At 37.4% G+C, this 24,611-nt stretch overlaps 1 protein-coding gene across 8 annotated transcripts in view; it reads right to left on the bottom strand.

Annotated features, from left to right (window-relative positions):
- The window catches only part of Arhgap12 (Rho GTPase activating protein 12), a 103,641-nt gene that overhangs the window by 28,025 nt on the left and 51,005 nt on the right, over window positions 1-24,611 (bottom strand). For 3 of the 8 annotated variants that reach the window (XM_085698915.2, XM_085698914.2, XM_048460611.3), the window contains exons 4-8: window positions 15,867-16,127; window positions 12,514-12,654; window positions 11,086-11,166; window positions 8,505-8,630; window positions 4,152-4,226 (exon numbers count right to left, since the gene is read on the bottom strand). In XM_085698915.2, the coding sequence (XP_085555041.2) occupies window positions 4,152-4,226; window positions 8,505-8,630; window positions 11,086-11,166; window positions 12,514-12,654; window positions 15,867-16,127 (684 nt within the window). The remainder of the gene's footprint in view (window positions 1-4,151; window positions 4,227-8,504; window positions 8,631-11,085; window positions 11,167-12,513; window positions 12,655-15,866; window positions 16,128-24,611) is intronic. The other 5 variants (XM_085698916.2, XM_085698918.2, XM_085698917.2 and 2 more) reach the window with 3 other exon arrangements.

The following is a 24,611-nucleotide window of genomic DNA, read 5'->3' as shown; positions in this document are numbered from 1 at the left end:
TCACCTTATTTTCAGTAATTTATAATTAAGGACTATTTATTTACTTTGACAAAGGGTTCTTGCAGCCCATGCTGGCCTGGAACTTGCTATAAACCCAAGCCTAACCTTGAATAGCTGCCCTCCTTCCTCTACCATCCACAGATATGCCCAACCATATCTGACAAAACACATTTTTTTCTCCTAAGTCACAGCAGCCATCAGATACTTCGTTAGCAATTAAGAGTTTCACAAATAAGCAACAGAAAAAAAGCTTACATCTTCCTGTTCAAAGAATGTGATGTGATGGTGATAAATAGTACAAAATTAACATATTAAAATAACATACTAATCTTGTTAGATCATAATAGTGACTAGGCAGAACAAATGAAGTGACTGCAAATTACTCAAAATAATCTAGTGTGCTACACAGAGTTTAATGTGATACAAAGAAATGCCAATATGTGCTTCATTAATCATATTACCATGTGGTCTGTACAAAAACACTCATATTAAAAAAGAAAAAGGACACAAAGTTTATCACTAACCATCGCTAGTCAATGTTAACTTAAAAGTCTTGCAGATAAAAATGAAGTAATACTTTCTCACCATATTAGTTTCCTACATGAATGAGATTAATCTAAATGAGCTGATGGCTGTTATAACTATCAATACTCCAAATAACATGCATGAGACAATAAGCAATTATAACTCAACTGAAACACATATACAAAGAAAATAAATTAAAAATTTCTTTTTTAAAATAGTTGTTTTACTTCTAATTCTGCATATGCATGTGTATCTGTTTGTGAGTATGTACACACACAGTGCAGCTACCAGCAGAGGCCAGCAGCAGGTGTCAGATCCCTTGGTGCTGGAATCACAGGCACTGTGAGCTGCCTGATATGAGTGCTGGGAACCACTCAGGTCCTCTGCAAGAGCAGCAAGCAATCCTAACAACTGAACCATCTCTCCAGACCCAAAATTTATTTCTATTCAACGGATTCCTCGGAAAATTCTCTCTAGGTACTTGAATAAGAAAAAAACAAAACTTTTTTGTATGATAAATAAACACAATATTGAGTATCTTCTTAATGTTTACAAGATAATGTTTGAAACTTTGCTTGCATCTCTAGCTGAAAATTTGTTAACTCCTATTTTTGGCATATTGAAAAATTGGAAATAACGTATTCATAATTTTACTGCGATACTTTTAAAAAGCATATTTCTGTCTGATCTCAGATATGCAAATTTGAATAGAATCCTCTTGCCTTTCAACAAAAATGTCAATGGTACAATTTTAAGTATGCACAAGATAAAATTGCATAAGTGCAATTTTAAGCATGTGTAAGATATTACATAAGAGCCTTCTGCGTTTATTGTCCTTTCATCAGATACAGGGAGAAATTTTCCAAAGAAAGAGAATGACATTAATCGCTCTGAATGGACCACTTTAATGTAGACTGACAGGAGTGAGACCCTGCGGTATTTTTTTTAAGCCACAGCTGGAATAGCTCAAAAGCAGCGACAGCGGCAGGACAGAGAGGCAGCAGGACAGAGAGGCAGGTATGAAAACAAAGAGGAAAAGTGAACGAACAGCAGGAGAGACAGACAGCGTACGGGTAGGAATGAGAAAAAACAAAACTCAGGGATTCTTACCAGAGTCAACGGGTGATGAAACTGACTAGAAACAAACCAACCAGCAAAAGGCTGCATTTGTTCAGGCACTGTTCAAAAGGAGTCAGAGCTCTCACCCAATTTCCACAGGGAGTAAGACAAAGTCCTGATGCTCTAAGTAGTAAGCCCTCTCATTTGAAAATAAAAGAACAAAACTTGCTACATCCAAATGTTTAGAAAAGTACCCCAAACCAATCATCACACAATGTGTTAAGTGCTATGAGAAATGAACACCTAGCTCAACCTGGACCAAAAAAAACAAAAAAAGAATTCACCCTGGAAGAGAAAGCACAGAATCAGAATCGCTTCCTAGAGGAGCTGACCCCCAGAGTCCTCTAATTACACAGCAAGGTAGGCAAACGGCAAGAAGAGAAGCACTAAGGGTCGATGGCACGGCTGGGAATCAGTTACACCCATCTGCTGATACTCTGAGAAAAGCCAAAGGTCTGAGCTTGACCTAGGACAGTGAGAAAGAGGCTAAACTCGAGAGACACACACAGGACATGAGGGGACAGGGAAGACACGCAGGGGAAATGGAGGATACCAGGGAAAGTGCCAAGTTTAAACAGCTAGGTAGGCACAGAATCTGTTTCAGTGATAGAAAACCTTCTAAATCTGTACCTTCATTTCCACTAAACTTTTATAACAAGATTTTAACTCACACAGAGGGAGGGGGAGAACAGCTCTGTAGTTCCTAGATATGAATGGAAGAGACAGGTAGGGCAGGCAGAGGCCTTGAAAGTAGTCACCGGAGAGGTCAAAGGGATAACAGTCTCAGGGGTAGGCAAAAGAACAGAAAAGGCACACAGGGAAGGAGCACACAGGCAACACCGTGTCTGTGTGGAAACAGTGGTCTTGGCAGGATCAACACAGCTGTTCGCCTTAGTGGAAAGCACTGCAACAGAAGGCACACTGGTGAGACAGTTCCTATGGAAGCCATCAGAGGGCACCCTGCATACAGGACAGTTTAATGGGTGTCAAATAGACAGGGAAAAAACTGGTAAACCAGTGCTTTGAAACTGTATGTTTCCACAATTACTTAGAAATTCCTTTTCATTAAAACATCGTCTATGAGGAGGTTTCTGTGAACTGTCTACTGCCTATATTTACAAACAGGTTTAAAGAGAAGCTCTGTTTTTACAGCTCATCATTATCTCTTAGCTTGCTTAGTACTAATTTTTAAAAAAGAAAGTATATACAACATGATGGGAACAACAAAGATAAGAGAACAACAATTAGGAAACATGCATGTATTTCCACAATGGATAAATGAGGAAAAGGAAAAACAAAGGTCAGGAAGGACCAGGAGGAAGTGAGGCACATGTGGAAACCCAGGCCTGCACAGAATCTGAACTCTGTAACTACAAGTCTGACATAATTTCATCAACTAGTAACAATAAAAGTTTGTTGTTTTAAAGTGTCAAACTTGCATTTATTAATTCATCAAGTATTTGCTGAACAGTCAGTGATAGCTGACCAGAGGGTGCCAGTACTGCTCTTGGCTTTATGAAATAAGTAAACAGAACTCACGCTATGAAGAGTATCACAAGGAAAGCTCCCCTGCCCTGGGGGACTGGCCTACATTCTCTGAGGAAGTCAAGCTTGAACTTCATCCTAGTGGATAGGCACAGGCTATCTGGCAGAGGTGCAGGACAGTCTCAGGGAGGGAGGAAGGGTTGAGAGAGTTACCAAAGTGTCATGCAGTATGGGAGAAGAGGACACAGGAAGCATGAGCTAGGGACACAGCAGGAGCCCAAGAGTGTAGTCTTGCTATCCTGTCCTTAAAAATGTCAAATGCCACCAAGAAGGGACAGTAGTGCAGGCCAAGAGTAGATGAGTGTGACAGGAAAGCAGGAGAGTGTGAACTCCAGGTTGAGATCAGGCTACACTGTTAGAAGAGAAAGTGCTTGGAGGTTTCCAGTGTGAAGACTTAGCATCTCCAGCGTTCCCTGGCCACATCAACAAGGCCTTCCAAGGGCAGTCACGCTGCCGGGAAGGAAGAGCATACGTCTTACCTTTAGACTGCTGGCCTGGGAAAGAAAGAAGTGTAATTGTAATATTCTCTGGAAAATTTCTGTTGTTGCTGTTTGTTTTTTGAGACAGAATTTCTCTGGATAGCCCTGGCTCTCCTGGAATTCACTCTGTAGACCAGGCTGGCCTTGAACTCACAGAGATCCACCTGCCTCTGCCTTCCAAGCGCCAGGATTAAATGCATGTGCCACCATTGCCAGGCTTGGAAATTTTATTTTTAAAAACCAAGTATAAATTTGTCATTTAGAATTATGACATATAAATTAATACCATATTTTGCATAAAAGGGACTTTAAAACAAATTAAAATTTGATTCTTAAAACTGTTTTAATTGTATTTTTTCTAAGGCCAATAAAATTTAATAAAGGCACAAAAATTACTTCAACATTATATATTTTAAAAATTAATTTACTGAAAGTGATTGAAAAGACTAGGCTATTTATTTTATATTTTTCTAATATACTAACTGGATCTTGATGCTTTGATGAGGTAGGAGAAGACTCATTTTCAGGTAAGCAGAGTTTTGTGGTAGTTGGAGACTCCTATAAGAAATAAGTAATGAAAAACGTTACTCTATTTTAAACATATCTGTTTCTCCCCGTGTTCACAGTGGGAGAGTTTAGCAAGGCAAACAAAGGAAACCGTTTGCTTGTTACTCTATTTCAGCTCTAAAAGTGGGATGGCACTGAGTTAAAGACTACGTATTTTATTAAAAGTTTACAAACTATGGCATGTTTTTATAGCAACTATGTTGACTAAAAGAGTCCATCACTGTTAATTAATCCTATTTAAAATTATACACTATTCACCATATAACATGTTATTAGTGTGATAGAAATGATTAATGAGGGCTATGCTAGAAACATTCACAAGAATTACATGTAACTGACAAAATAGAATTTTTAGTCTAAAGTAATGAGAAAATAAATTTAATTATTACTGTATTTCAAGGAATTTGTAGTTACTAGTCAATAATTAGATATAAAGATAAAAATAAACCCATAGAAATCTAACATTTAAAGAGAAGTGATGCACTGGGGGACGTTGTCATGTTTACAAGAATATCATAGGAGTAAACAGCCTGTTTGGTCAAAACTAAAAAGACAGCATTTCTCATCAAGGATTAAAACTAAAAAGCTTTTTTTTTGGGGGGGGGGGGTACCAACACTTACTTCTATTTAAATTTTCTCCATTCTCCTAGATGCTTTGAATAATTTGAGGAAAAGAGAGTACCAGGACCTCTTACTAATTTCCAACCCAACTACACAATGCCTTTAAATATTCATCTCCATATCTGTTCATCCTGATGTCTACACTCAGGAAACTAGAAGACTCTGACAACAAGCCCCGGAATGCAAATAACAATGCAAGCCTGATCTCAACACTCATTCACTTGAAAAACATCTTCAGTTTGCTACTGGTTCAATTTATATTTACAGAAACTAGGGGGCAATCAAGACTTACAGGGTAAGCTTTGAAAGGACAATCTTACAACCAATGAAAGCTAATACCACTGATACCACTGATAGATGAAATATTCAAATCCTATTCACAAACTCCAGAAAAACAAACTAGACCATTCAAATTTCAGTTCAACCTCATTTGATTAATTTTTCTGACTTCAGTAATATGACTTCTCTGTGTATTGTAACAGCCTGAAAAAGTAAAGATTTAATGATCTGCAAACTATAAAGCAATTGAACAAAAGCAATATAGGTTCACCAGACATAGAATCCCAAATAAGAGTAGCAATGAATACGTAATTATAACTATAGTAAAGAATCAAGTGTACATTTATGTATCTCTATAAGTATATATGTATACACACATCTTTCACATTTATGAACAGTTTTAGTAAGAATCATACACAAGCAGAAACAAGGAAATCCACTTGGATGTAATACCCACATCCCCCAACTTCCTTCAGGGTTATTTGGCTACTGAACTAGAATCCATGTTATTGTAATAATGCTTGACACACAATACTGGGTTTTATTCAATTTTTTATATATATACCCATTATGTATAAGCTTGTTCCAGTGCAGTCACTTTTTTATAACCTCAAGGACTGCCCTATTTTAAGAAGGCATATTTAGGCGATAAAAAGAAATGGAAATATTTACTTGATGAAGCAATTAGCTGTGAATCTATTTCAAAGGGCAAACTGGAAGAGAGAGACTTCTACTAAAAATAAGTAAACGTCTATTCTCAGGACAGTCACATTGCTGCTGCCTGAAGGCAATTAGATGAAAAAAGGATGTGAAGTAATACTTGGTGAAGGTGACTTCAAGGATCAGATTAATCTCACAGAATCTCACAGAAATGGGTGTGCATCTGTGTACACTCACTCTTGAATATAATGGGATATTTGAAAAAAGAAACTCTAAGTACATCTCACCAAAATATTTTTATTTTCACTTGAAGAGATAGTAGAGGTAGTTCAACAATGGCTTTTGCCAAAGAGTTTTCTATACCTAGATATATAATCCAATTCCTGGAGTTGATTGTATTTACCATTAACACCTCTAAGAAATCTTATTTGCCTAGGCTAATCTCAATACTAATACATTTTCAAATATATCTTCAATAACATGATTCTAAAACGTCATTCATTCAGTATGTCTTCTAGATTTCTATATTTAGTTATAAAATATTCTTGAAAACAAAACCCAGAAATTGGTCTAATTTCATTATTGTTCTGTAAGTCCATATTATAAACATAGAAAGTGTGTATACCACTTTAAAAAAATCTACCTTGTTTTATATACAAAGACTAATTCATACTCAATTATACTAACAAAACATCTTATTTTGAACTGAATAAAATCAATTGTTTATAAAAGTATTTAAGACTAAAAGTAGCCAAACATGGGGGAACATACCAACAATGTTTTCATTTTAACCAGACACAGTGGTGTACACCTATAATTCTAGCACTCTGGAGACGAAGGCAGAAGGGTCACTATGGTGGCTTGAATGAGAACTGCCCTCATGTGCTCATACATTTGAATGCTTGGTCCCCAGTAGACGGAAGTGTTTGGGAAAGATTAGGAGGTGTGGCCTCACTGGAGGAAGTGTGTTATTACCTGTAGGTCCCTCCTCCCTCCCTCTCCCTCTCTCTGTCCTTTCTTCCCCGCCTCTCTCCCTCTCCCCACTCCCCACCTTGTGCTTGTGGATCAGTTATAATTCTCAGCTACTGCTCCAGCAACGTGCCTGCTTGCTTACTATCATGTTCCCCAGCATGATGATCATGAAATATAGCTCTCTTAATAGTGAGTCCTTAAATTAAATACTTTCTTTTATAAGGCTACCTCTATCATGATGTCTCTTAACAGCAATATAAAGGTTACTAAAATAAGTTCCAAGTTACTAAAATAAGTTTCTCTACAGAGAAAAATCCTGTTTCACAAGAAACAAAAGGAGCAAAAGCGGGAAAAATCTGTTAATTACGCTACAAGAGAAAAGTGATGATGGCTTTAAAGAAAAAGAATGACAATGTTCTTTTAAAGGCAATGTGTTTAACTTTAGAACATTACCACCCCATCATCTTCTAAGAGGGTATGACTAATGTTCTACAAAGGCACAGTAAATGTCCACCATGCCCTGAAAGGAAACCATGCTGTTTAGAGTGCAACTGAAAAGTTTAAGAACCACATTTCTGAAATCTGAATCAAAATTCATTCCCTATTAGAAACAAAGAACATCACTCCTCAGACTGATAAAAGCAATTCTGTGTGAGAAAATAAAGTAATAAGGAATCCCAGCCTCTCCTGGGACAGGGAAAATGAAATCTTTACTATATAAACCTTCCTGGAGATCAAAGACAGCAAAAGTGACTTTAAAATCGAGTAAGAGTGTATGTGTATGTATAGTGCAATGTATGATTATGTATATACTATAGTATGAGTATATATACTCATATACACATACATATATATATACACCAGCTCAAACATGTCAAGTACATACATTAGACACCAGTAAGTTCCAAAAGAGTTGGCCTATTGTACAAAATTTGAGAAAAGTATAAGACCAAAACCAGTACAGAATAAACTGGTGCTAAATACAAACGCATGCCATTTAGTTAAGAAGAAAGCATTTTCACAGTGCATGAAGACAAAAACACTAACTTGCATGCAAGAATTAAATGACTATTGAGTGCTCTTCCCTGAACAGGGTATCTATACTACCCTCCAAAGCTCAGGGAATGTCAGGGAGAGAGAGGACAGAAAGACAGAAGACAGAGGACAGAGGATGGGAAGAAGTGCTACGAAACTTCTGGATATGAAGTGGTTGTTGCAACCATAAACTCAAAGCAACAGCGAATGCCTTCATAAGGCCTTACTTGACAAGACTAGGCTTCTCACCATTCCAACACACATAGTGAGGAACTCATGAGGTTTCACCCCTCACTGAGGGACTATGGGCAGTTCATGGCTGGAGATAAGGAAATATTATTGTCCTAAGATAGCCACTTATAAGTTGCCCTTGCCCAAGGAAGTATCACCCAAGCCATTTTGAAAACAGGCTATAAAAGCAAAGAAATGAAAATAGGGAGATTTTTTTGAGAAGAGGTTCAGTGGGAACAGTACAAGAAAGGTGATATAGATGAAGTACATTATATATGTATGTATAAAATAGTGGAAAAATAAAACATTAACTTGTACTCAAAGGAAGTCAACATTTTAGACAAGAATTGTATTTAACCACAGCAAAATATTGCATAAATAGTAGGACAAATTGCTAAACAATAAACTGTAAACAATATAATTCTCCAAACACTTGCCAAAATTCTCAACACATTTTTTCCAATCTCTTACCTTGTCATTGGTGTCCAACACTATGGTGCTATGTCTCCACTTTGTTAACACTATTGGTTCTTGCAGCCTCCTGTCCAAGCTCCTACTTTTAATTATTTCTCTTTGCTGCTGGGATGAAGCATTATACTAAAGAAAAAAAAATACACTTCATAAGTTTAAAATACAAACGTGAACCTACAGTGGCTCCTAATGACACATGATTGATCACTAGGCAATGTTCAAGAGAACACCCTAAGAATTGTCTGGTTTTCTTACTGAGAAACCTTGTGACTAAATCCTAGATTTCACAGTTGGATATATCCAGTCGGTGTTATCTTTTGTAAAATATTTACTCCCCATAAACTGCTGCAAAAAAGACAGAGCAGACCTGTCACCTCACAGAGTTGCTTTAAGAATAAATGAAGTGGAAACATCAGGTTCTTCATAACACTACCATAATTATTATAAGGCTTAAGTTAAGGTTTTTTTAGACACACAGCTTTTACATTTAATGGTTTGGGGTTTTGTCTTTGCTTCACTTAAAGTTAGACATACTACTGTTTTTCTAAAGTAATACGAGTTCTGAACACTACTTCTGAACATACTAATTGTGTAGAAAGAAAAAGACATGCAATTGCTGCCAAAAAAGAACTGCATGTGAAATTTATGTGGTATTTGTGCAGTCTGTACCATGGAGGAATCTGGAATGTAAGATCATACAGAAAGATGGAAAACTACAAAGCTTGGAGAGCTGTGCTACCTTATGTAGGCAACTTAAATGATCTAAGCTGTAACAAAATAACAATAGCAATCAATGTCCAAACAGGTGCATTCTTTACCTGAAATGGAAGGAAACATTGCATCACTCCCAGCATACCTTAGTCTTTAATGACTTTGATTATAATTTCAACAATTATACTTGGACTATGTTTTCTCTGTACAATATGTTGTTTTTTTAACTCTTCACAGTGGATGCAAGCAAACATCTAACAAAGCTGTTACTCTTTCTTCACACTGAAATGGGCAAAGTAGTCAACACATATGGGTGTTTGTTTTCAATTCAGCATTTTCTGACAAACAGCAATCTTCTGATTATCATTTCTAGACTAAACAATGATGATGTTGAAAGACCACCAAAATCCTGTGCCAGATATTTCAAATGTCTGTAAAGAGACCCAACTGTTACATAGGGCTTCTCTGAAATACAATCACTGGCAATCACTGTGTGGTTATGTGTAAGCTTGTATATAAAATTTCATGGAACTTTGTCTAGCTTCTGAGCTTGTAATTACTACATTTTAGGAAAGCTTTTCTATGTAGCAACAAAAAATAATATAAATTAATATGGTAATAATCATAATTTTAAATATGCTTACATGTTACTAGGCGCAGAATAGTCACAGATGCAAACAAAGCACAAAAATGTTAGACGATGATAAAGAACACATAATAAAGAAAAACACAAGAGCAGCCCCACAACTTAAACACCCTTAACCCTTAGACTATACTCAGAACCTAATGGGCTGGAGAGATGGCTCAGCAGTTAAGAGAACTGGTTAAGACAGATCTTCTTCCAGAGGATCCAGGTTCAATTTCCAGCACCTACATACATGGCTGCTCACAACTGACTGTAACTATTGTTTCTGGGGGATCTGATTCCCTAACAAAAACACACATGTAAACAACAATGCATATTAAAGAAAAAAAAGAAGAAGAACAGAGCACTGAGTTTTACCACTTTAATATATTTGTCTCTAGTGATTTTCCTAAGGAACATAGTAAGAGGAACATACATTTGATGCTTTCTGAATACAACTTCCAGACACCATGTCTTTCCACCTCTCCTTAGCTATACTCTAATAAAATCTTAGTACCAAAATATTTGTTTTAATATTTCATACAATATAATTATTTGCTTTTTTAACTTTACATGTTCCTATTTTAAAAATCTATCTCAAAGTGCTAAAGAGATGGCTCAGAGGTTAAGGGTGCTTGTAGAGGGCCCAGGTTCAGTTCTCAGTACACATATGGAGGAGCCTGCCATGGCCTGTAATTTCAGGGATCCAGCACCCTCTTCTGACCTCCACAGGCAATGCTCACTCATACTGTGATGTCCATGCAGATAAGCAGGCATACACATACTTAAATCTTTTTTGAAAAATCCATCTTAAATGTTTTTACCATCTTAAATGTATTACACACATAATAATACTGCATAGTCTTGCCCTTTGTGCTACCAAAGACATGTCTGACAATAATAATGATTCACAATACTGCAGCGAACTTATGTGTTCATCAATACCTGGCAGGGTCAAGTGTGTGTGTGTGTGTGTGGGGTCAGTTACTGATTTACTATATACACCTTGACTAACAATGATCTTGAATAACATTACTATCCTTTCTCCTAAAAAATAAATAAATACAAGACCAATTCCACATAAGAACTTCAGATAACTAAAGAAAATTTAAAGTTACCCTAGTCTACATAGGGAGCTTCAGACAAGCCGGTCCTACTGTGAAAGACTCTGTCTCTAAATAAATAAATGAAACAAGTCTAGGGCAACTGTCTTTAGACATTCACTTTAGACATTAAGCTTCTTACCTTTGGCAATTCCCATTCTGACCGAGATCCATCTGCACTGTAGTAATACTGCCTACCTTGATCATCAACATGCTTGAGCCACTGTAAAAACACAACAAATTTTTATTTAATTTAAATCAAGACTACTTTAACTGGCTACTCTAAGAGTTATTAGGTATTATTTTTAGAAATTTCATCCTATTTGCAATGAACTACCAAATAAACAAATGAACTCAAAAAACTCATCACATCAACTACCTGTACCTAAGTTCAGTGAGTATAATACTCAATATCAGTGTCGATTTCTCTTTCCTCAAAGGTCAGGTGGTAATTCAAATACACTTAACAACATAATAAGAAACATGATATGAAGATACATAGAAACACACATCTGCTAATACAGGGTACAACCCATCCTGAAAAGAAGTGTGAAACATTAAAAAAACTATTTTCAACATAAAATTTCACAACTTAAAAGACTTATTTTACACAAATTCTTATTATTTCCTTCAGCCAATGCATTATATTCAATGCATTTTAAGTAAAACAAGAAGAGAACTGCACACAAAATAATATAGGACAGGAAGGGAAAAAGACTACTGTTAATATGAATATATAATCTTTATTACTATAGAAGAAAAAAACCACTACTTCTATGCATTCTGGAGCTAAGTAACTGAAGCAAGGAAGAGGGCTATTTGCCTACCCCCTACCCTTAACTAGCAAACCAGTTAGCTACCATTTAAAATGACTTCACAGATAATGAATAAAAATTTGATATATTCATAAACTAATTAATCACAAAATACTAGATTCATGGTTTTTTGTTTAACACAAATTTTGTCCTAATGGAAAAAAGAATATAAGCAATGTGAGCGTGTAGTAACAGCAGGTTGAGAAAAATCATTGGAAAAACAAAACAAAACAAACCACCCTCAACCTCCCCAAAGAAAAATACAAGGAAATATTTTTATTGAAAAAGCCCAAGCAAATGACAGCAGGCCTACCCACAAAGATCCATCTGAATGGGTTATCAGTACCACAAAAATCACCATCGCCGTAGCCCATTTAAACTGGGAAGCAGGGATCACAGTGAAATTGAGTGGTAGACTGTTGGCACAACACGTGTGAAGTCCATCCCCAGACACAACAAACAAACAAACAAAACCATGAATCAATAGTATTACTAAGTACTCCATTGTCAAATTACCATGAGGAATACTTCCCACAAGATTCTTTTGGAGAAAGAGCCTTGTCAATCAATCCAGTCTAACCTCAAACTCAACCCCCACCCTGCCTCTGCCTCCCAAGTACTAGATTATAAACATGTACCTCCATACCAGCTAATGTGTTTATTTTATTGCTATTGAAAAGCTCAGTATACAATTATCTCATGAGAGGATTATGCCCAGGTATAGTAGATAAGAAAAAGAAGAAAAAGAAAAGTACCTTTTCCTTAGTATAGTCACTGGTATATAAGGTATGCCCACGTTCATCCAACTCTTCTGACCAACCCCTTGGAGGAGAACCACACTGACTATCTGACTGGTTGTAACAACTGCTGTGGTAGTTTTCTTCTGATGAAAAGGGCTACAAACAGTCAGAAACACAAGGATTTTTCTTCTTTCAATACAAATATGCAGTGCAGTGAGAATCTAAAAAGAATGAATTTACTTGACTAAAAATACTAGGATATCTTGAATATATATACTAATATTCAAATATCTAATTTTCAAAATAAATTGTCTTTAGTACATTATAAATAGGGAGGTAAAGTTAATAATGTTTAATTATTTGCTTATATTAATGCAATCCTAAAAAAAAGCCTTGACAGGAAAAAAATAGTTACAAGTTAGACACAGAACAGCCTGAAAGGCTTTTACGTGTGACAGGCTTGGCTCTCAGCTCTTGGTGCCACTGAAAGGATGACAGTCATGCAGATTAGATACAGCCATTCTAGAGCAAAGGCTGGATGAGCTATTAAAGGGTAGGACTTGAGCAAACAGGGAACAAGCAGTACGTATTTGAAGGGTGTAGCTTATCCCTGGCTCCTTGCTCTCTCTGTCTCCCATCCCTCGCCTCTCTCTTCCCTGGCAGCTGTCTTGCCTGTCTTCCTACTATGATATTCTCCCGAACAAACAGCCAGAAACAACGGACCCAACTGAAGAGACTGAAACTGTGAACCTAAGAAAACCCTCTCTTCTTGATCTGGTTTTCTGCACTGTGATATCACAACAGAAAGGTGATAAACAAAGACATCTTCACCATTCACACCCTAGTGAGACTACAGAAAAGTAAATCAGATTACAGAAAAGTAAATCTTCTGAGAAACTAGCAAGAGAAGACAAGACTCCTCTTCGTAGGATAAATTGACAGCTGAGTTTTCAGCATCAACAAAGGAAGCCAGAAAACATGAGAATAATGAGTTAGCAAATAAAACCAAACTAAAAGAACCAACTTGAAACTATAGAAGTCCTTTAAAATAAAAATACCTCAATAATGTGTCAGTTAAATATATGCCAATAAAAAAATTACAAACACATACTTTCAGACTGCCAAAGTCCTGGAAAGCACATTTGTTTTAAAGCACTGTCACCAGGTAAGAACCACTATTCTAAGAAAACCACTAGATAAGCTTCTAAGACAGCAGTTCTCAACCTCTGGGTTGTGACCCCTTTGGGAGTCACATATCAGATATCCTGCATATCGTATACTTACATTAAGATTCGTAACCGTGGCAAATTACAGTTATGAAGCAGCAACGAAAACAGTCTTACAGTTGGGGGGTCACAACAACATGAAGAACTGTATTAAAGGGCCACAGCATTTGGAAGGTTGAGAACCTCTGCTCTAAGGTGAAACAGAGGCGTGATCACTTACTTTCTTTCAAATTCTACAAAAATAACTGTAGTGAATTATATCTACAAAGATCAAACACCTCAACTAGTCATGCAGAAGACAGCAGAGCCTACACTGGAAGGCAGGCAGTGGAAGCAGAGGAGTACAATAAATTTATGGCTCAGAAACCAACAGGGGGAAGGTGTGTTAAAGATCAAGGTACTAAAGACAAGAGGACTAAAGGTGCCAGAATCCCTTTCTTCACGCCTGTCCTCTAGGCATGCTCCTCAACAGAACTATGGGAGTTAATCCCCTGAAGAGGGCAATCAATAAGACCTTCAGCTACAAATCAAAACATAGTCAAGACATGGATATAGAAACTAAGGAAGCATCTGAGAACTGAATGCTGGCACTGACACCCTGAAAGCCCCTATGTTGTAGGGAGAATAGCTGAAAGCTTCTGTGGACACCAGTCAGTCTACACAGAAAGACCCAACAGGGTAGAAAAGCATCTGACCAACATATATGATTCAAGTGAAGTTCAAAACACCTTGTAATTGTGAGAAAAAAAAATCACTTCCAACCTGTAATTCTATACCCGAGCCTTTGATTAATTAAATACAGAAGCAGGACAAGAAATTTTCAGACACATACAGTCTCATTTTTACCTCCATGTGCATCCTTTCTAGGGAAGTGATAAAAGGTGTGCTCAGGAACTCTGAAAATACCTACTGTCACACTACTATGCTGAAAGTATAAGTTGAAGCCCTAATAGACAAAACCACTTTCATTTACACAATTAGAAGGCTAAGAAACTCATAGAAGTTTCCTGTGTATATCTAAATTTTTCCAATTATTCACTAATTTAACCTTTAATAATTATAAAGATTTCACTATTGATATACAAAATGGTTTAATTTCAAATCTTTCTAGAGATGTAATTCATACACAAGTTTCTTAGCTTTCTCAATATAGATGAACAAATTTGCTATGGTTTTTCTATTTTTATTCTTATTTGTGAACATCAAAAGTGCAAGTCACCATCAACGAGAACTATGAATAGACAACTGAAAAGTAGGACAAGAAAGGGAAGACTAGCTACAAAGCTATTAGAGTCTGCTAAATGCAGGACAGGTGACCCAGCTCCTTCCTGGAGCAGCTAGCTGCTTCCTGTGAGACTTGGTCCCTGTGGGCAGCCCAGCACAAAATGACAGGACTTTACTTCATCCCACCAACTCCACCTACCTTTTACCTATACATCTAAGCTATAAACAAAACCAAGCTAGTCAAGTTTCTCTATGAGCCTGCAGCGAGGGGAGAGGAAAGAAGGAGAAAAGTCAGCTACCCCTAGGAAAAGAGTTGTGAGGGAATCATCCTTACACTGACTAACTCAGCCACAGCAAGGGCACTACCATCACCTCCCTTAAGTGGAATTAAAAGGTCACTTTGTATCCCTCTGACAGAAAAATAAACAGGAATTTGATGGCCAAAGAAAACTAACCAAAAAAAAAAAAAGTCTAACTGTTCTGATAAGTAACTTGGATTTTACTTCTCTAGTCATGTACATTCTTTCTTTTCTTATTGATTTATGCAATAAGCATCCTTTTGGGAATGAGGGAGCTATTGAGATGGGCCAGTCTCAAAACTGCTATGCAGCCAGGGCAGCTGAGACACTGATTTTTAGGCTTCATCCCCCAAGTGTTAGGAGCCCCAGTGCCCACATCTGCATGCTGCTTCCTAATGCAGTAAGCAGAAGCTCAAGACCCGGTCCAGGAGCCAGAGAGTGCTCTTTAAATCTAGCATCAGCACAATAGTTAGAGGTTAGAAAGAAGCTTGGGAAAACATTTGATATCTAGAGATAAAAATGCTCCACCATACTGACACCAAGAAACCAAGTCCTTTCTTTCATCTCTGAATAATGAAAGAAAAACTGGAGCCTTTGGTTGGCTCTGATTTACTCATACCTCTTGTTCCCCTGGGCTCTGGAAATCTCGGCTTGTGCCAGCATCCCGAGCCCATCGGGGTGGTTTCCAGGTTCGCTCCTGGGTTGCACGATTATAGTAGTAGCAACGACCTGAACTGTCTTTGTGAGTTTCCCATTCTCCACTAACTTGAATTGCTGGGCTCCCAGGAAGTGGAGGGAGAGCAGACTGTGATATTTTCAGTTCTTGCAGGTTAGCATAAACTGGAGAATCTGGCCTTCCTTGATTAGGGGGTGTGGTTGCCTGTAAAATAAAATTTAAATTTCATTTTTAAAACAGCATAACATTTACAAATTGAAATGACATTAATAGAGACTTATAAATAATTAAATTATTCTAATGTATTTCAAAATTTGGGTAAAATATCTGAGATACACCCTTTGCCCAGAATGTTCAGTCTAATCGTCAGTACTACAAAGTACATGAGCAAGTAAGTATTTCAAAACAACACGTGAAAACAACCAAGAAATTTTAAAGGAAAAATGAAAACAGATAAAAGTATGAGCATAAATGCTATAATCTAATATTCACAACCAGATTGAAAATGTAAGTACCTTCAAACAGAATCCAAAGAGTTTTGACAGATTCCCTCACTTTGAAAGCAACAATCAGTTAACTGATAGCTGTAGGTTCTATTCAAGATCTGCTCACCTATCCAAAAGTAAAATATTTAACCCATATACAAAAGGATGGGTGCAAGTCACTAAAGTTTCCTTTGGCTCTAAAATTCTAAGGTTTTAGGCAATTAAAAAAAAATCAATTTCTGTTTGTGTACATGTCTATGTGAATGTATGCCAGGATGTTAGGAGGATGCTGTCGGACTCCCTGAAGCCAGAGTTATGAGTGTTGTGTGCGGCTCAGTGTAGGTGATGGGGAACAAATGAGTCCTCTGGAAGACCAACAAATGTTTTTAACCTCTCAGCCACTTCTCCAGCTCCAAGACAATTTTTAAACTATATTTTTATAGTCTTAGATACGTGATAGTCTAATCTCTCTCAACTTAATAAATAATCAGAAAATGTAACTGGAAAAAGAAACACCCATTCACAGTAGGAAAACAAAGAGTTAACTACTTAAAAATAAATCTTAAAACCAAATGAGAATACTTAGAAAATGCTCCTCCAAGGGCAGACTCAGTGATACACAGGGTATGCTTAGCATCACAAAACTACAAACTTATTCCTCAGTACCACAGAAACATAACCCAGTTCCTCATTTCAAAGCTCAATTACATATAATTCTCTACAAATTAATACCCAATCTCAGGGTTTAGTATGGTTAGTACATTAGTTCTTGGCAGATAACAAAATTTACTGAATGAACAATGTTCAAATACACACAAAACTACGGAACTTTTAAAGCGAAGAAAAGGATGGTTAGTTGTGCCCCTATTTGAGAATGAACATTTTCAAATGAACTGAGCATCATGTGCAACACAAATAAATTCTGTCTTCTAGGATCTCAGAATATAGTAAAGAACAGTGAAATTAACTAATCATTTGAATGAATAATAGACAATGCTGAGACTACACAGGGGTCAGATACTTATGGGAGCAAAAAGAAGCATCCTAATCACGGATGCTTAAGATCCATGTCCTTTGCCTCCAAAGGACAAAGGAGGCAAAAACAAAATGGAGCTAACTGGGAGGCAGCAGAAGCACACGTGAAGAAAACAGCATGGTATGAAGTTGGGTACGGTGGCACTTATGCTGATCCCAGCACTCAGGAGAAGGAGGCAGGGGGACTCTGTGAGTTTGAGGGCAGCCTGGTCTACACAGTGAGTTCCAGGACAGCCAAGGATGCAGAGTGAGACCCTGTCTCAGAAAGGGGGTAAAGGCACCTGTCACAGACTCATACTAACCCACAAAGTGTGTGACAGAAGTGGCAAGGAGAATAAGAACAAAGACAACCCTATGTGCCATGTTTAAAAGCACTGATGTTGTTAATGGTGTAACTCAAAAGCACTTTGTTTAGCATGCACAAATCTGTGAGTTCAACTCTCAGCACAGTACCGTTGGAGAGAAAGAACTACCATAGAAGCCATCCGATATGGCATTTAGGAGTTACTAAGGCTTTAAGTCAGAAAGAACATTCTAAACTAGTGTGACGTTAAAAGGAATACAACTATCAGATGGATTTCAATGGTAGAAATGCTTGCCTAGCATACACAAAGCCCTGGATTTGAGTACCAGTACAGCACAAAATCAAGAGCAGTGGTGTATGCCTGTAATCCCAGCAGTTCAGTTCCAGTCCCCAGCTCCATATGACAGGTGGCATACATGTGTAACCTCATCCTTGTGGATCAGAGACAGGTGGATCTGGGGTTCACTGGCAGTAAGCCTAGCCTAAGCAGTGAGCTTCCAGGTTCACGGCGAACCTGTCTCAAAATAAGGTGGAGAGCTAATTTGGAGATTCCAGTTCCAACCTCTGGTCTTCACATGGACCCACACAGGCAAGTGCACATGCATATAACACATATGCATAACTCTCAAACAGAGTTTCTAGGAGAAGAATTAGCCCTGTTTAATCAGTTTACTCAATATTCATAATCTACTTAAATCTTCAATGTTTTGCTCTTTTTAAAAGAAAGATTATTTATTTATCCATTTATTGTGGAGGTGAGCCTATATGCACATCATGGGTAGAGGAAGGGTACATACATCTGTACTTAGGTGTAAAGGATAAATGAGAGTATTGAGTGTCCTCCATGATTCACTTGGCTTGTCCTTTGAGGCAGTCTTTTCCTGAATCAGGCAATCTCTTCCTGAGCCTGGAGTTCACATTTTATTGGCTAGACTGGAAGTCAACAAGTCCCAGAAATTCTCATGTTTCTGCCTTCCATAGAACTGGGGTTACGGATGCAGAGAACTGGGGTTACGGATGCAGAGAACTGGGGTTACAGATGCACAGAACTGGGGTTTCAGATACATATCCAGCTTGTGCAGATGTTAAGATCAGAACTTGGGTGCTCGTGATTCCACAGCAAGCACTTTAACTGCTGAGCCTCTCTCCAACCCGCAGTTTCAGTTTTTAAAGTGGTATTTCACTGTGTATCCACAATAGTCTTGAACTGAACTGTGTAGCCCAAGACAGTCTTGTTCTCCCAGCAATCCTCCTGCCTCAGTCTCCCAGAGTACTGAGATAAGAGGCATGTGCCACCACAATAGGTTTAAGTCTTCAGAGTGTCAGGGAAAAGAACAGAATTTGTGCAATTCTGAGTCTTAAACATAAATCAATGGGAAAATTTAAAGGAACTGTTATCCTTTAAACCATCCAAACTATTTTGAAAACTCCTAAAGAAACAAATTCTTGGGTATAAATACTCACTATAAAATATCAAATTAATTCTTGTATGAATACAAAACAAGTATTAGTTACAACAATGATTAATAACATACTGTTTTGTCTAGAGAACATACATATACACACACAAACATTTAATTTTATTTATTTGTGTGTTTAGGTGTGCTTGTGCTGTGGAGGTGGAGTGTGGAGTCAGAGGACAACTTGCAGGGATTGGTTCTCGTCTATTACCATATGGGTATAGAAACACTTTTTTTTGTTTTTGTTTGTTTTTTTTTTTTTTTTGCAGCAGGCTTCGAGAACTTCTAGAGCGCTGGTTAGATGGCTCAGAGGGTAGAAGTATTTGCTTGTAAACCTAATAAACATAAGTTTAAGACTTGGAATGCATGTCCTTCTGACTCCCAAATGCTGGGATTAAAGTTGTGTGCCACCACACTCAGCTAAAATTATTATTTATTTTATATGTATGAGTGATTTGCATGTTTGTATATCTATGTCACATGTGTGCAGGGCTCACGAAGGCCAGGAGAGAGCATCAGATTCTCCAGAATTGGAGTTGCCATGTAAGCTCAGGAATCGAACCTGGGTCCTCTAGAAAAGCAGTCAGTGTTCTAAACCACTGGGTCATCTCTCTAGTCCTTGATTTTTCTTTTAATTTTTAAAAAATTCCTTTAAGAAGACTTCTAGAAATATTTTTAGAATCCTTTACAAAAATAAAAATAAGAATTCTACTTACAGAAAAATCCTTTCCTAACAAAGATGTTCACTGTATTGTTACTTAACAGAATCAAACTAAATGTGTAAGAACAAAGGTGTGGTTAGTACTATCTAGTAATATTACATAAGCTTTGAAAAGGCCATGTGTAATTGATTTAAAGCAGCAAAAACAATTGAGGATAAGAAAAACAGAATACAAAACTAAACAGTAAGTCCCATCTAAAAATTGGAAAGCATGAAGAAAAACAAAAACATCAGTTTTCTCAGAGTAAGAACAGGCAGACCTTCTCTGTGTTTCATCTAACTTTATCAGCATGAGGATGGTTACCCCTAGAGCTTGCTTAGGAACCAGAGTCTGGGGACACAAGCATCTGCATGTTCAGGATTAACCCAACTAGAGTTTCAATGCAGTATCTATCAGTCACTTGTGTTAAAATTCTTGGGCAGAATCACAGAATTATAAATGGTGGTAGGATCAAGAGCCTACATGTATAAATTATCATACATGATGCTGTACAGAAGACGGATAAAATTTGATCAGAGGACTTAGTCCCCTTGATTAAGCACAAATCTTCAGTTTATACTCCAGCTGCCTTTTCCTACACAAGAATCAAAGCAAGAATTAACAGACACTTAGAATATATGAATCAAAGTAAGATTAGTTTTCTAACATAAAAAACCTTGTTTGTATATTGCCATCAACAAACAAAGGTGAATTTTTCATGCAACGAAAAAAAAATCAACCTTTAAAAGGAGAACGACAACAAAAAAAAAAAAAACCAAAGTTAATTTTACATGCTATATCTGTCATTAATTAACAACCAAATTGGGACTAGTACCTCTGCTCATGACCCAATTTTATACTTTAAAAAAGACTTGGCCTATTCCACTTTATCCTCAAAGGATCTCCAGGAAGAAACTTCAGGAAGTACATCTAAGGGTAGCTTTAAATTTAAACCACATCTGAAGTTTTATTTCAATGCAGGAAGTACTACTTGTCTTTTACCTTTGACGTCAACTTAAGAACTTAAGAACAATAAACTTCAAAGAATGGCAAAATCCAAGTCGGCTAAAGAGAAACACCTCATTTATTAAACAATATACAGTACTCAGCACAATCCTTAAATCTTTACCTTAGAAATGTAGAAGTATATCACTGAGTAGAATAAATTCCTCTGGCCAATCATACTGATTTAGGATGGGGGGAGACTAGGACTAGGTTCCAAAACTGAATTTACATTATTTTTAACTCTTAATTGATGCAACAAGAACGTGTGTGTGTTTGTGTGTATGTGTGTGCATACATCCAAGCAACATAGCACAGACCTATAATCACAGCACCAGGGCAAGAGAAATACACCAAACTCAAGGCCTACCTAGTCCTCATAGCAAGCTTTAGAATTAGCCAGGATTATATAGTGAGACCCTACTGAAACAAAAACAAAAGAAACAAACAAAAGTGTGTATGTATGTTTTTTATAATTTATTTACTTAAACAAGTTTTGCATGCTATCTTTGTTTTTGTTTGTTTTGTTTTTTGTTTTGCTATAACACCTACTGTGACACCTGGCCAGTTAACAGGACACTAGGGAACAAAACAAACAAACGTACTAAGTAGTCAACAATAAAATCACAGCTAAATCTGTTTTAGTTTTAAAACTAAAAATCACCAATCAACTTTAACTCCAAAGCAAAGTTTTTCACCTCAGGGAACTTTTAGAAAAAAACAGCATAGTACCCACTTAACAATTCTGAAATATAAACATAAATCAAACACTACCTTAAAGTACAGCCTCTCTGAGGCTCCAGCTCTGCACAACACACTGCTATTTTTGATGGTCTACTTATTTAACATTTACACACCACTAACAAACAGGTCTCAAGGAGAAATTCTGAAGCTCAACAAATGCTCACTTCTAGAAATCCTACAACACACTAATGAAGCCATTCATGTGTTATTAACCATCAGCAACAGGTGCAAATCAATAACACTAATCAATGTGCCATGTTAACATGTCAACAATAGAAACTAAAATCACTGGAAGCTGCTGTGCAGGTCCTAGATGTTACATCTATAACACTGTCATGTTAGCGTCCAGTTGGGAAGCTCATCCAGTCAGATTAACTGAAAGAAATGATAGAAAACTCTCCCTTCGGATCAAGGCCACACCGGCACTCCTACACTCCTACTCATGCTCGCACAAGCGCCCTCTCCTCTGGCTTCACTGCTCTGTAGATTAGTGTACTTTTCCTTCCAGAGCTCAATTACCTCTAAGGCAGAAGCATTTGCATTATCCCTTCATCTTCAAAGCCTAGCATCTGTGCAGAGAAGCACTCAGCAAGTTCCTAGGTAAAAGCTTTTACACAATTAAGGGCCTGTAAACCAGGAAGCCTCGGTGGAATTCAGAGTCTAAAATCAATTCCATCTTCTCATCTTTACAGTCTTCATGGGAAATCTTACCTATCGTCATTTCTTCAGCAAGACTATCTTTCCCTCCAAACCATCTCTCTTCCTCAGCCACAGTAAGTAACCTGAAGACATACTGATACTCTACTTGTACTTCAAACACACTGTGTTTTCCACAAACCTCCCTGCACTTATCAATTCACCTAACAGTATCCTCTTCTATCTGAAGTTATTTTGTGACTCTAACAGTTTTACTGTTTTCCCATTGTAACACTACTTCAATTCTCTTTCCACCCCTACCCAAAATAACTACCTAGTCTAGGCCTCTTCTTGCTGGAATGACTACCATTGTGTGCAACGAGGTGTCTACTGACCCTTTCTTTGTCTTGTCCAATATCCTTAGTAGCACTAGCTAATCTCTAGAAACACACTCCTTATTACTCACGCGCTGAACTCTAAGTCCGAATCCCACAACAGAAGTTAAAGCTCTGAAGTGCTCCCATCCCTTGCTGCCTCCGCTCACTGTTGTGTTCTGTGTTCTTCGCTCTACACCCCTTGCTACTCAATCCTACTAGCAAGCCCAAGCAACTTTTCCCCTAGATCTTGAAATCTTGACCTCTGAGGTCTCATTCCCAGCAAACCATGTTTAAAACTACAAAGCTAGGGATGTGACTCAATGTAGAGTGTTTCTCCCATTCCTCTGTTCACCTAATTGGATACAGCTGCAGTATGCCCTGTCACCCAAGGCTTTTCATATTAACTGTCAGGTGCTGTAACATGAGGGGCCGGCTTGTTGGGGTTTCTGTCCCGCCCGGTACCCCACAGCTGGCAAACCCCAAAGAAAATCACACACAAGACTCCATAAGATCATAAACTGATTGGTCCATTAGGTCAGGCTACTTATTAGCTCTTATAACATATGTTACCCCATTATCCTTATCTACGTTAGCCACACGGCTCAGTACCTTTCTCAGCTGGGCAGCTTACATCTTTCCTCTCCGGTGGTCTGGGCAGAACTGGGGAGGAAGCTTCCTGCTTCCCAGAATACTCCCAGTCTCTTTGCTCCACCTCTACTTCCTGTCTGGCTTTCCAGCCTATACTGCCTGCCTGGCCAATCAGCGTTTTATTAAAATACATGATTGACAGAATACAGATAATTCTCCCGCACCAAGGTGCTTTGGTTTCTTAACACTGTAAAATTCCTGGGGTTGGATAGGATCATGTAAAAAGATGGCTCCAACTCTCGGAGCCACACTCTGTTTCCAGAAGCAGAATTCACACAGATTTTTTGTGCATCTGAAACAGCATGAATAGAAATATACCAAAAGCCAGGTATGAAATTTTTAATTTTTCAGTAGCCACATTAAAAAGGTTAAATGAAATAGATATTAATAATATACTTTATCTAGTATATACAAAATATTATCATTTCCTTATATATTTAACATAAAATATAACCGGTTTGTTTTAAACTTATGTTTTTAAAACTTAGTGTACATCTTATACCATATTTCAATTAGTTCTTAAAAATTCATTATGACTTATATTTATGCTTCATAAAACTTACAGGTGAAAATACAACATACTTGAATTAATCACAATTCTTAACTTTCCAACAAATAAACTTAAGTAAAATTTAAAATTTAAGCTGGGAGCCAAAAGATAGTTCAGTGGGTAAAAGCACCCACTGAGACAGTCTGATCACCTGAGTTCAGATCCAAGCTGAATGAGATTGTCCTCTGACCTCCACATGTGTGCTGTGATGTGCACACCCCACACAATCATCTGTACATATACAGAAAAATAAGTAACAGACTTCAGTGAATCTTATTTTCTCCTTTACTGTTTTCCAAATCCATGAAGTATTTAAAAACAAAAACAAAGGAGATGACTATAAGAAGCAAATATATACTGATGACATTTATTATTGATATGCTAAAAAAAAATAACCATCCAAACAAGTTTGTCTTTGTTGGTCGCAAAGCACACACAATTCTCCAGCAGGACATTATGCTGAGGTAGCAGACTTAGCTGCTATTTAATGTGGATGAAGCAGCAGACAATGACCTGGTCCCCTTCCATTCACAATTACAAATCTCCTTTCCAAGGGACTTGAATGGTAACTCTATGATCAGCATTCAGAGAATGACTAAAGATACTTTGTTCTAACATTTCTAGAGACTAAAAGCTATAGTGGGGGTTGGGGATGGCTCAGTGGTTAAGATACTTACTGCTCCTTCTAGAGCACCTAGAGCCTGGTTCCCAGAACCCATTTCAGGTGGCTCACAACAATCTGTAAA

The sequence above is a fragment of the Myodes glareolus genome, chromosome 14 (genome assembly GCF_982192425.1).
Source record: "Myodes glareolus chromosome 14, mMyoGla1.1, whole genome shotgun sequence".
Classification (NCBI taxonomy): Eukaryota; Metazoa; Chordata; class Mammalia; order Rodentia; family Cricetidae; genus Myodes; species Myodes glareolus.
The sequence above is the reverse complement of the archived record's forward strand: the minus strand, read 5'-3'. Positions and strand labels throughout refer to the sequence as shown.